Source organism: Falco cherrug, chromosome 5, assembly GCF_023634085.1.
Source record: "Falco cherrug isolate bFalChe1 chromosome 5, bFalChe1.pri, whole genome shotgun sequence".
Classification (NCBI taxonomy): domain Eukaryota; kingdom Metazoa; phylum Chordata; class Aves; order Falconiformes; family Falconidae; genus Falco; species Falco cherrug.
In genome coordinates this window covers 31,879,268-31,891,352 of record NC_073701.1, presented here as the reverse complement: position 1 = coordinate 31,891,352, position 12,085 = coordinate 31,879,268, and the positions used below count along the sequence as shown (strand labels likewise).

Here is a 12,085-nt window from a genome sequence, read left to right as displayed (position 1 = left end):
AGATAAATGGGGAATCAGTCATTCTAACCTGATGCAATGCCAAGCTTAATTATGAGCACCCTCAAAGTTCTCTACAGCATTCAGGTTGTTGTCTTTCATTACCATGGGATTTCCACAGGTATTTCACTTTGGGGAAAAAAACCTACCAACTTCCTGCGGCTTTGGGGATATTAAAGAAAATACCACCAGATTCCAGTACAGTGCGTATTAGGTTTTTTTCTGCATTTGACCACAAATATCAGGGGTTCACGAGTAGCAAAAATACTCATGAGATGTCTGTCCTTCAAGACCTCGAAAATGAGCTTGCTCTAGACTGTGTGATGCCTTATGTGCATTTAGTGGCCCTCTGCTCCTTAAAGCCATATTGCAGCCTGCTTGATACAATTCTGTTTCCTTCTGTCATTCCTCCACTTCTATCTTCTCTTCTGATGGTTCTAGATTTGTGGAGCACCCTTTTTCTTGATTTTTGGAGTGGTATGAAAATCCAATCCATTTATGCCCTGTTCAACTATTTCAATAGGTGCACATCAATAGCCCAAACTAGGAGAAAAATCTTACCTGCTTAAATTTTTCATGCAAATGGCTATAAATATTTTTCATGATTAACCGAGCAGTTTCTTTAAAATTATTTGTAGGCTTAGTTTTTTTAATTCTAGTAAGAGAATTCGTCCCGCATAGTACTGGTTGTATTGTTAAATAATAACTTCCAAAATAAAATTACGCTTGCCATTTGTAAGGAGAAAGGATTAATGAGAGGAAGCTCAAAATACATGAAGAAATGGGCTTTGCTCTAAAAGTGGTCATAGGCTTAAAAACACTGCACATCATCATTGTGTATGAAATTTAAGAAGTATTTGAAAGAGACTCTACACAAAATCTTCCTGAAGGAGAATCTTCCTGGAGAGAAGGCAGGAATGGAGCAGTTGAACCACTCCAACTGTTCACCTCTTTCTGTTTGCCTTTAAAGCTAATGATCTTCCCCCTCACTTGCCCAAACTATCCTATAGGGCTGTAGTGCAAGAACTAGACTGAATTTTAAGAGGAAAGTCAAGAATGTACTGCTGCTGCTTTACTTTTTTTAAGCCTTCAACAGGCACTGGTTTCCAAATCACCTAGGGACTCAGTGAGAATTGCTTCCTATTTTTAGATCAAAAGCTATCTTGAAAATACTATCAGGAAAAATGTTTCAGTGCTTATCAGAAGAGTTTCTATTTCTTAATGACAGCAGAAACAATGGAAGAATTTCTTTAGAATAGTTTCAAGAACCAGTTTTAAGGGTCTAGGGAAAGACGCTGTGGAAGTAAGTGTGATCTTGGAGAGAGCTGGTTGTATGTAGCGAGAAAGCCTGTGTTGACTGTACTCCATAGAAAACACACACAAACTTGAGGCAACATTTGGTAACGGCTGACATTATGATCAACTACTGCCTTTTGTACCCACTTGACCTCTGTTGATTGTTAGGTTTGCTTTAGGTAGATGTTCTGATCATCAAATCTGGAGAATACAGAAATGAGGATTACTGTAGTTAGCTCTGCATCTCATGACAGGGATGCAGTCTTAGACTTCAGTTACACCTGACCATCTCATTGCCACTGATGCTTACGTACTTTCATAATCCCAGAAGGTCATAAAGTACGTCAAGTTTGACTTCAGGCTACACATGTGAGTAAGAAGTAAGCAGTGGCATGAAGCCCTATAAAAAAATACTTCTTACTTGTGCCTGGGGTCCATCTGTAAGCAACCGCTCTTCATACCTCTTCCAATTGCAAAGACACTGAATATGCTGGAGATGATCTTGTATAAGATTCATCTAAGAAAGCTCTAGAGCTGGATACTGTCTGTGTACTGGTGACATTTGTTGCAGTTTCATCTCTTTTCACTGGCTCAGTGAAATCTACATTTCTACATGCAGATCTACATGCAGATGTTGTGCAAGTATCAGCTCTCTGCTGACTGACTCCAGGGCATATTTGCCCACAGAGTTCTCTGGTTCTGCTTGAAGAACACAGGCTGTCATTCAACAAGGTCAAACCCAACATGATGCTGGGAGTAGAGCGGGACCATGTCACAAAGTGCTGAAAGGGACACTTTCAGGGAGCTCCACCTAACAAAAAGCACTCTCTTCCATGTGTCTTCTGACAAAGAGAACACTGCTCACGGAAGGCCAGTTTGTTTGCAAGATGTCCCTTAGCTAGTATTGTAATTTGATGTATTACTGCAAAGTTCATTGACTACAACTAGTTTTAAGTATTAGTGTTTCAAATCTAAACAGTGTCCTTCGTTACGTCCTCAGTTCCCTCCCTCTGCCCTCCACACAGACCTAGCGGATACTTGTGTTATGAGACGCAAAATGCTGGTGTGTTTTTCACTCAATGCTCTGGCTCCAGTTCCTCAGAAATCAAAGCAAGGCAATAACAATTTTTTTGTTCCAGTAGCTATTAAGACGTTTGTTCAATAACAGGAAAGGAGCGTATGTGCTGTAATGGAAAGGATTTGGTAATATCAACCTCTTTGCCTCCTCACCTGACAAGACCGAGCAATATTCTCAAACCAAAATAAGACCTAAAAATATAACAAGATGACAATGTTCAGTTAATAAGTTCAGCACAGCACTAAGGCAGAAGGTATGCTGAAAGCACTAAAAATCTAGATTTTCCAAGTGAACAGACAGATCAAAACACGTCAAAACTTGCCCCACATTGAGACCAATGGGATCAAAACATGCTTTTAAGTCAGTTACAGTCAGACTGTTTTCAGTCACATCTTTCTTAACACCCTTCCCACACCTCCCAGCCCTCTGAGATTCAGAGAGGATGGTCAAGTCACATTGTTTTGCTGTTAAGGTCAAAGGCAGTCTACTTCTTTTTTCAACAGATATGGAAACAGGCTCCTGATTTTCATCTTACTATCAACACTAGAGAGCTACATGCCACCAAGAAGCTTCCTAGTAGGTACCCATTTTCATTTCTCAGGTTGAAGATCCAGAGGTGCCCCAGATCATGTCCCAGGTGCATTTTTACAAACATTTTCCCCTTCTTTCCGGTCTCTGCTGGTACACTCCAAGTTGCATTCCTAAGTTGCTTCCCTTTTACAACATGGTTCTCGGCTATGTATCTGCAGTCTTGTCTTCAGAGCAGTATGTCTGCCCAGATGACTGGCAGACATCCCATTCCATCTCTGGTCTTTTCTGTCCATTCAGAACCAGCCCTTTGACTCTTTCCTCCAATCTCTCACTTGATAACCCATGGACAAACCTATTACCTAAAACCAAACACACACTTGGGAAAAAAATAACAAACCTGAACCAAACCTCAAAACCATGTTCTTGTTTAAAATGGGCAACAACTGTATTTTCCAGATTCGTAAATAAACAGAGAGTTGTGTTTGCTAGTTCCTCTCCCCAGTTCCAGAAACAACATTGCTAAATTAGGTGAACTTAACCAAAAAAAGGGATATGGTCTTCTACCACTGCATTCATAAAAGATCCAAACCAATCAGTGAAAACATGCATGATGATACTATATACATATAGTTGGCATACCCAACTCAAATTTATTTTTATTAAATGTGTAGCTTACCTTTCTGCCCATGACGACTGCTAAATTTATCTCCAATTTCTGGACGTCTAGTTTGCCTCAACAACATTTTGATCAAGAAAGCATCCTCTGCATTTGATGAAATCATTACTTTCTCAATATAAGAATCAGTTGCACCTTTGTAGCTAGTACAAGAAAACAAAACATGAGTTTTAAATCTATGAACCAAACACAAGTTACAAGCAAGTATCTGGGTATTGGCAAGCTTCTGGCCAAACTGTAGTCTTCACAGAACTCATATATGGGATGCCAATGAAGCAAAGATTATATATACATAAAGTTCCAGAGTATGGTATGTTTCTGGAAAAGAAAAGGCTTAAGAGAGATAATAGAACCAGAGGGAGAATTAAGCCAAACTTGTAAAGAACAAGGTGTATTTTTTTGTCACATAGACTCCTCTTGAAGAAAAAAAAGCTTCCTAGTATATCGCAGATTTCTGGATCTTCAGTTAAACAAACAAAAGCAAAATACAGAGTTATAGTTGAAGAAGGGAGTTTCAGGAATATACCATGGATATTTAAGAACAAAATTAAGGCATAATATCTTGACTGAAACTATGCATCAGATGCAGGTGTGGAAATGAACCAAGGGCAGCACACAGTATGAGGTACAGACAGAGATGAACTCTAGAGTCCAAGATGCAGAGATTTTTGGACAGAGTGGGGAAAAAAAAAAAAAAAAGAAAAGCAGGTAGGCGTGACAGAGTAAGAGGAAATTATTCCGGTATCAGCTTTTTTCTATATATTGCAGAATGAGGGTAGAGCAGATTTTAGTACCTTACTTATATACTTACAACTTATATACCTTACAACTATAAACTCAAGAGCCCTGGATCCATGTCTTTACCTAGCAGGATTGCTTCTTTCCTCTTGATAATGACACTGTTGCCTCACTTCATTATTATTAACTTGTAGGAGTAAACCTAGAGCTTTCTATTGGTTATGAAACACACGGAAGCGCAGCAAAGCTAATTCTGCCTTTCTAATCTGGGTACCAATTTGTTTGCCTTGCTCTTTGCTAAATTACCAAACTGTCAATGCCATTCTTCACAAGACAGTGAAAAAACACTTCATTACTTATGTATTTATTTATTTTTACATTTAATGCAAAATTTTTGTTTCACCTCGGAAGCCTTCTCCTGTTCTTCAAGGACAGGATGAGAAAAAACTCATTGACTGTCCTTTCCCATTCACTGGTGCCTTGCTAAAGGGTATCTAACTGGAGTGGCCAGAATAAGCTACTGTCAGCCTCTGAGATAGGAAGGCCTCCCGTCTCCTGGCCTCCTACCTGACAAAGTGAAGGCTGGGCACCAGTCAGCACCGGTCATTTTCTGCATGAGCTAGTATGGAGGTGATATGCCTCTTCACTAAGTACACGTGTTCTCTGCCATCCCATTTTCTCCTGTTTCTCCATTCATCCGTAAGCGACTCCACTCCCCTCTACCACTGTCTTAGGTCTCTCCTCTGTTTCTCCTGGGAACCTGCTCAGTGATTCCACTCTACACACATCTACAGGAGGGTTCCTCCCCCTCTTTGCAATTCCAGCCTTTCAAGTGTCAGAATCTAACTTACTAGTGATTAAGTATCTAGGCACTTGTGAAAATAACATAGGCTCTGAAAAATCCTGTGAAAACTCAAGACCTAGAAAATTAGGTCTAATTTGCAGAGGGAAGTTTATTCCTTTGACTTTTCTAGAATTGAGTGTCTTCTCAGATACCTTTCCTCCATATACCTTCCCCAACTATAAAGTTATGATGCAACATACGTTACTGGCACATCTTTGTACTGTGGCTGCTGAGGCACACTACTTCCTTCAAGAGGTGTCTGGGTCACAGTTGGCATAGATTTGTTCACAAGAACTTGCTTATTTTCTACTTTTTCACCTATAAAGAACAAGAAAAAAAAAGTACCATGAAAACATATCTGCCTACCTATGTTAGAAATACATTTTAAGCTTTGAAAAAGAGGTAAGCTGGAAGACAAACTGGGAGGAACATGTCCAGGAAGTATGTCAAGTTATTTTATTAAATATTGCATGGTAAGGGAATCATTAAATTAGCTTTTTTGGTAAACCAAAACGGAACAGCTTGCATGCTGGGTGCACTATGAGAACAGCTATTCAACATACCCTGGGTCTACAGAATACACAAAAACACTGAAGTCATCTGCCGTAAGTATGATGAAAATTAACACGCAACACTAACAGAGAAATTTTAGAAATTCACACCTAAATTTGGGACATCACATCTCTTCCACAATGAGTTGTGCAAGACTACTTACAGCCTCTCTTTGCAATTCTTTTTCCTATTGCTTCTGGTCTCACACGTACATCAGACATTTTCCCCTCCATTCCCTTATCCTGCCCTTCACTTACAAAACCAGATCAGTAGCATGTCCAATGATACTAACGCACATCAAGTACCTGCCTCCCGCCTCCTCCACAAAATTACACTGAACCTCAGCCTATGTCTCTTTTCTGTCCACATGAACTATTTCAATGAGGTTTTTACGTACATGCTGAGAACAGCTGCAGTCTGTAGTCTGCCCCAGTCCTATCTATCCTAATACTTCAGAAAATTCTTGCCTTCTTTTTTTAATTAACTTTGAAAGCTCCATTGTGATGCGTTAAAGAGCAAAAGTGACCCAATTGTGTCGCTATAATGGAATTAAGTTTACTGCCTTTTACAGCACCTTCCTTATTAGATCTTAGCAGATCTATTAAGCTATTTCCCAATTCAATGACGACAGTATGGGAAGATTCTTTCTCAAATTTATTTCCACAGGGAAGTTATATACCTATTCTCATAACTAAATGTGGTTGTATTAATTTTCTTATCTCTCTCCAAACATATTTCTGAAGTGTTAAAACCATGAGGTTTTACTTCCTCAAACAACTGCATTAACTGACAACATGCTAGGGGATTTTGACATATGAGACCAAAATAGTAAGGAATCTATTCTTAAAAAACAACAATGACAGAACATATGAGAGAGAAACAGTAAAAACCTACAGTATTAAAAGTTTGCCAGTTTGGGGATATAAGAATACAAGTTTTAATGCTTCAATAGATTCACACTGTTAAAGCCTCACTGTTCCACTTAAATATAAAGCTCTCTTTTCTCATGCACAAAAAAGATCTCAATGACTAGTATCACGATGCTTTCAGAAACTAACATTTTTAAGTTTTCCATTACAGTACTGTCACCTTCAAGAAAAAAATAATTACAGTAAGTATAAAACAAAGTGCACAAGGAATATTAACAGAACATAAATTTCTACCTCAGATTACGAACATGCCATGACTGAACATGTAGTCTGACGTACCTGGAGAGCAGATACCATCAGCATCTAAAATTTCATGGCGCCAGATTGGTTTACGGGTAGCTGCATCCAACATCGGACCCATAACTTTATCAAATGTCTGGTTTGTGTAACGCTTCAGCGTACACTTGGCATTCTTATATACAAGACACCTTCCAAAACCTAAAATGTAACACAAATTCATCTGCCTAGGTGTTCAAAGGTTCCTCATAACACATTATCAGAATAAAACAAGAATGCTGATCTACCTGCTGAGCTGCAGAATATATTTTTTATTATTTAAATTATTTATTGTCTTCAATACATGTAACATTGTACATGGATACCTAGTAGCTCACAGTTTAAGAATCAGATTGTGCATACTACTTTTTTTAGACATTGGTCTACAGCTCAATTCTGAAGTTGTGCTAATCCACTTCTATACCACTGCACACACATGCACGCATCATTTCTCTTACCTTTGGTGGTCCGCAGGGAGACATAACATAGGAGAAGACATTGTAACAGGATGAGAACAGCACCTCTTCCTTTCAGGAGTTCTAAGAAACCTGAACTTTTACTGTTGTTTGTAGCTGACACAAGCTAGCCTACCAGGAACATACTGACTGAGTGTTTCATATAAAGCACCCTATTACTCATTTTTTTCCCCAACTGAAAGAATTCTGGATTACATATACTGTTATCAATAGGTTTGTTTGGGGTTTTAGATGAGAAAAGTAGCATCGCTGGAATTTCTCTCCAAGTACAGCAACTAGCCACAATATGAAATGCTTTCATCACATTTAGAATTACAGACAACCAAGAGCAAACCTTTCTAATAACCCTACGTTATTTTAGTTCATTTGAAAGATGGTTGCAGCCACTTACAGTGTATCTGTATCTTTAGATTATGTCAAGTAACTCCTGACAAAGCACTACAGCTCTCCCTGTAAATGTTACCAGTCTACCAGAAAAGAAAACATTCAGTTTTAAATCATGCCTGTTGTTGTTTTAGAAAAGGAGGCATAAATTAAATGCGGCACACATTAATGCCAAAGATACATGTCTAGGAATACTATTATAGCTGCCTAGCAACTAGGAGGAAGGGAGTGGGGGGGAGGGATAAAGTGATGGAAGAATCTGATTTTGGCCACCCAAAACTAAAACCAGTTGGATCACACACTGCACTATGTCTTCTCTAAATGGAATTTATTTGGAAAAGAGAGAGAAGAGAGACTAAGTTTTCAGGCAACTCTCCTCTAACTCCCAGCAGCATTAACATAATGCACCGAAGAATTATGGAGAGAGTGAGACAGGCTAGACTGGCACCAACATGGGTTTCACTTACCTTCTATTTGGTGCTTATGTACTTTTACTTAAAATACACTGCATGGATTTATTATTATTTTTTTAAGGAAGTGGGTCATTAGTTTAACTCTAAATAAACACTAAATTATTTTGCTTTAGACAATACTATTATTTTCTCTTAGAAAGTAGGCAATACTAGTATTGCTCCTTCAAAGCATCAAGTTCACAATGACACAAACTGCCACGCATTCTGTTCCTTTCCCAAATCCATTCAGAAGTATAATTTCATCTATTGCTCTTGTTACTGGTGAAAATAATGAGACCCCTCTGTTAGTCATGAACAAGAGGTTCAGGTAACCATCTAAAAAGCAAGCCCAACAGAAAACAGATTATCTAATAGTTTTTTTGTAAATTAAATGTTTTCAAAAAGGACCCATTTACACTTTTTCCTTTGAGGTCAAAATTTAGTCATTTTTTCTTGTAATACCCATACTCAGAAGTTTATTCGCATGCTGCAAACTTCACGCACTATTGCAAGCACAGAATTAGAATCACTATTATGCAGAAAACAAATAAAAGCAATTCAAAGCAGTTTTGGAATTTCATTTCTTAATTGGAGATATACTGTTCATAACTGCAATAAAAGTTATTATAGGATAACATCATGGGACAGGTTTATTAAAAAAATTCTATTATAACACACACTAGAGAAGTGGGAAAGAATTGATGGTTCTTACCTCTGTCCAAAGAGGCCTTGTTTAAGACAAGAGCATCTTCAATATCATAACCACTGTAGCTCATCACGGCAACTGTGGCGTTCTGTCCAGCAGGCAGTTTCTCAAAATCAATTAGTTCAATTGTTTTTGTTTTTACCATTGGCTTTTGCGGATAGGCTAGGAGATACATAAGAGTATCTATCCTGTTTCTTTGATTGTATCCAATAGTACCTGCATGTAAAAGAAAAACAAATGTGTGTGAGCATTAGTGAGTTTTCTAGAGATGTGTTTGGCTAAAAAAATTACCAAAATGCAAACCAACTAAAATGACAAACGGAAGAATTTCATCTAAATTCTTCAAGAAAAGAAGGGGGGAGGGGAGAGGAATCATAACAGAATGAACCAAAACAACTTTACATTCTTATATTTAAATAAAGATGTAAGAGGCTTCTTAATTTAAGCTTCCAGAAAGAACTATTTATTTTTAATTTAACAGGGAAAACCTAAGCATCAATACAAGATCAACAACAAAAGAAATCAAAGTCAGGTCCTATATGACCGAATACAAGTAAGATTTCTTTTTTAATCATGGCACTGAATAAAACTGCAAGTATGAAGTTTGCTTTTATTGTTCTAATAGCCATAGGTGGTTTTTTTGGAGAGCTGAACTCGTGTTCCATAGACCTGATCCAAAATTTCATGAGTATCAATAGAAAGACTCCCACTGAGTTCAAGAGGAACTGTGGATCAAGCTCTGCATCTTCCACATCATATTTCCTTCCTTTTCTGGGCAATAATTAGTTCAACAGCAGCCTGTGTTAGAATGTCACAAAGCATGAACAAAGCATACAGTTAGCAGCAGCCAAGACTGATTTACTTTCTGAAATTAGAGGTGTCATTGCTAGAAAGACTACAGTAGAAGTTCACTCACAATATATTTGTCTTTTTACATGAAATTAATTTTAAATTTATGGTTAAGAATTCAACCCTTTGTATAGACCTCCCAGCTTGAGACTGAAATTTTTGGCCCTGTCCCATCAGACTGCCAAAGTGTCTTCTGAAATCTGAGGAAAAAATAATTAACGCCCAGCAGGGAAACATAAACCGTTGTGTAGCAGAACAAAAGTTAAGGCAATCATATGTTATTAGAGTTTGGTGTACCAGGACTATGCTATGTCTCTAAGCAATTAAGAAATTATAACCTGAAAAGTTAAAGTTTTAAGTGCCAAATATGCTGCAATACTTGCACTTAGAATCTAAGTCTTGCAAACGCTTTCCATTTTCTCCTGCAATTTCAGAGGCTAGCTGCTTTCAAGGAAAGGTCAAAGCAGCCAGTGCATAATGAAGACCTCACCTAGCCAGAATAAGTATAGCTGAACACAAATCTGCTCTTAGAGGAGGCCAGCTTCATGTTTTTCATCTATCTACTTGCAATTTCCAAATGTCTGCATTTGAATAAAATGTCTAGAAAATCAAATATATAAAACCAGGCAGCATATCACTGGCATTTCCAAAGACCTATCCGGTCCTTGGCACTAAGCTCTCCCTCCTAAACCACCACAGGTCTACCCTTACCCAAGGACAAGAACAGGGAGATAGCTCAACAGATACTGTTTGAAAATAAATTGTTTTAACTGCCTTTTGCACACCTGGACATTCCTTGGCTCTAGAAAGTGGATTGAAGCCACGGGCACAGTATTTTCAAACAGCAAGAAAGATTTGGTAGAGTTGAGAGGTTTTACTTGTCTCTCTTGCTTTTGAGCAGTTGCTTTTCTGACTTTTTCTTGGAGAAAATTGATCATCCCTGAGCAGTATTTTCTGTCTCCAGTAAGAAGGAAGCTGGTAGGGCCTGGATTCATCAACACCGAAGACCTTCCCAATCACCCCCTGCAAGGGCCACCATCTGAAGCCTCATTACTTCTGTCATTCTCTTTGCCTAAGTATTGTTTTCATTGTACTTTGATAAAAAGAGCTAGTTTTCCCACTACACAGCTAGGAAAATTACTTCCAAATTAAAAACTTAGAGGTTTAGGCCATTTTTTTCCCCTCTGCACCTAGAATGAATAGTCTGTGTGCTTTCATGATAGGCTGTCTGCTGTAGAGCTCATCTTAAAAGTTTCATGGAATTTCCTGCTGCTAAGAGAAATCTTCTCCCGAGTAAGCCATGCAGACTTCCACTTTTGAAATGCTTGCCGTTTTTTTCCTCCTCTGAGATGCATGTATGCTGTACTCTATATGGTTCACTGGTCGGGGATGCTAAGATGGGATGAAGTCTGGAGCACCTGATTACAGCTAAACTTGTGCTTTATACCCCAGTTGCAATCTGTGGAAGTCCCCTATATATCAGGATTACAGATGACACTTTTATGTATTTCAGGTAATCCAAACTATTTCTCTCGCAGATGCTTCACGTATTTCAGAGCTGGCATTTTCATCAGAGGTCTAGATAAGCCTAACGGAACTGTAACTGTCTGTATCAGACCAAGATACGTGAGTGACTGACACTACTGAAATTTTTAGCCTCAATAATAAACTGGACTTAGGCAATTCTTCAGGAGTTGAATGCTGTATTGTATCAAATGGAAAACATATATATATATATATATATATATATATGTATCAATGATGGATATCCTAGCAGGAAAGAAGCTTGTTAGAGAATGATTCAAGAGCACAAGTGAAATAAATTAGCCAAAAAGCATGTCATACATCAGCAATATTTGTCCTAATTACTACAATTTAATGGTTATACAAATAATGCCTTCTCTCGACTCCTGTAACAAACCACAGCCTTAAACCAGAATCTGCTTATTTAAAATTAAGAAGCAGCCCTCTTCTTCTGAGGACTGGTGTGTTGGGATGAGACCTCTGTGTGGGTGTTGACATGAAGGAAGTCACTAGCTTTATTTCTGTTTTCTGTCTGAAAGAACAGAGTCCTTGTTTGCTTCAGTCAAACAGCCAAGCAAAAGTAAAGTATAATTACAGTTCACCATAACAAACCCTGCCCACAATGACCCACATTTATAATTATCCCAACAGCATGAACCAATTTTTTTTCATTGGTAATTAGCCCTGTTTAAAGCAAAACACACAAGCTTGACCTGGATACAACGAAGATAATTTTCTTGCTTTTCTCAGTGCTTGGTATATTGTGAATGTACATGT

The 12,085-nt window shown here is 38.2% G+C and overlaps 1 protein-coding gene across 2 annotated transcripts in view; it reads right to left on the bottom strand.

Annotated features, from left to right (window-relative positions):
• POLR3B (RNA polymerase III subunit B) overlaps nt 1-12,085 on the bottom strand; it is an 81,997-nt gene that overhangs the window by 21,919 nt on the left and 47,993 nt on the right. For both annotated transcript variants that reach the window (XM_055710668.1, XM_055710667.1), the window contains exons 20-23: nt 8,942-9,151; nt 6,921-7,079; nt 5,361-5,478; nt 3,579-3,721 (exon numbers count right to left, since the gene is read on the bottom strand). In XM_055710668.1, coding sequence (XP_055566643.1) covers nt 3,579-3,721; nt 5,361-5,478; nt 6,921-7,079; nt 8,942-9,151 — 630 coding nt within the window. The remainder of the gene's footprint in view (nt 1-3,578; nt 3,722-5,360; nt 5,479-6,920; nt 7,080-8,941; nt 9,152-12,085) is intronic.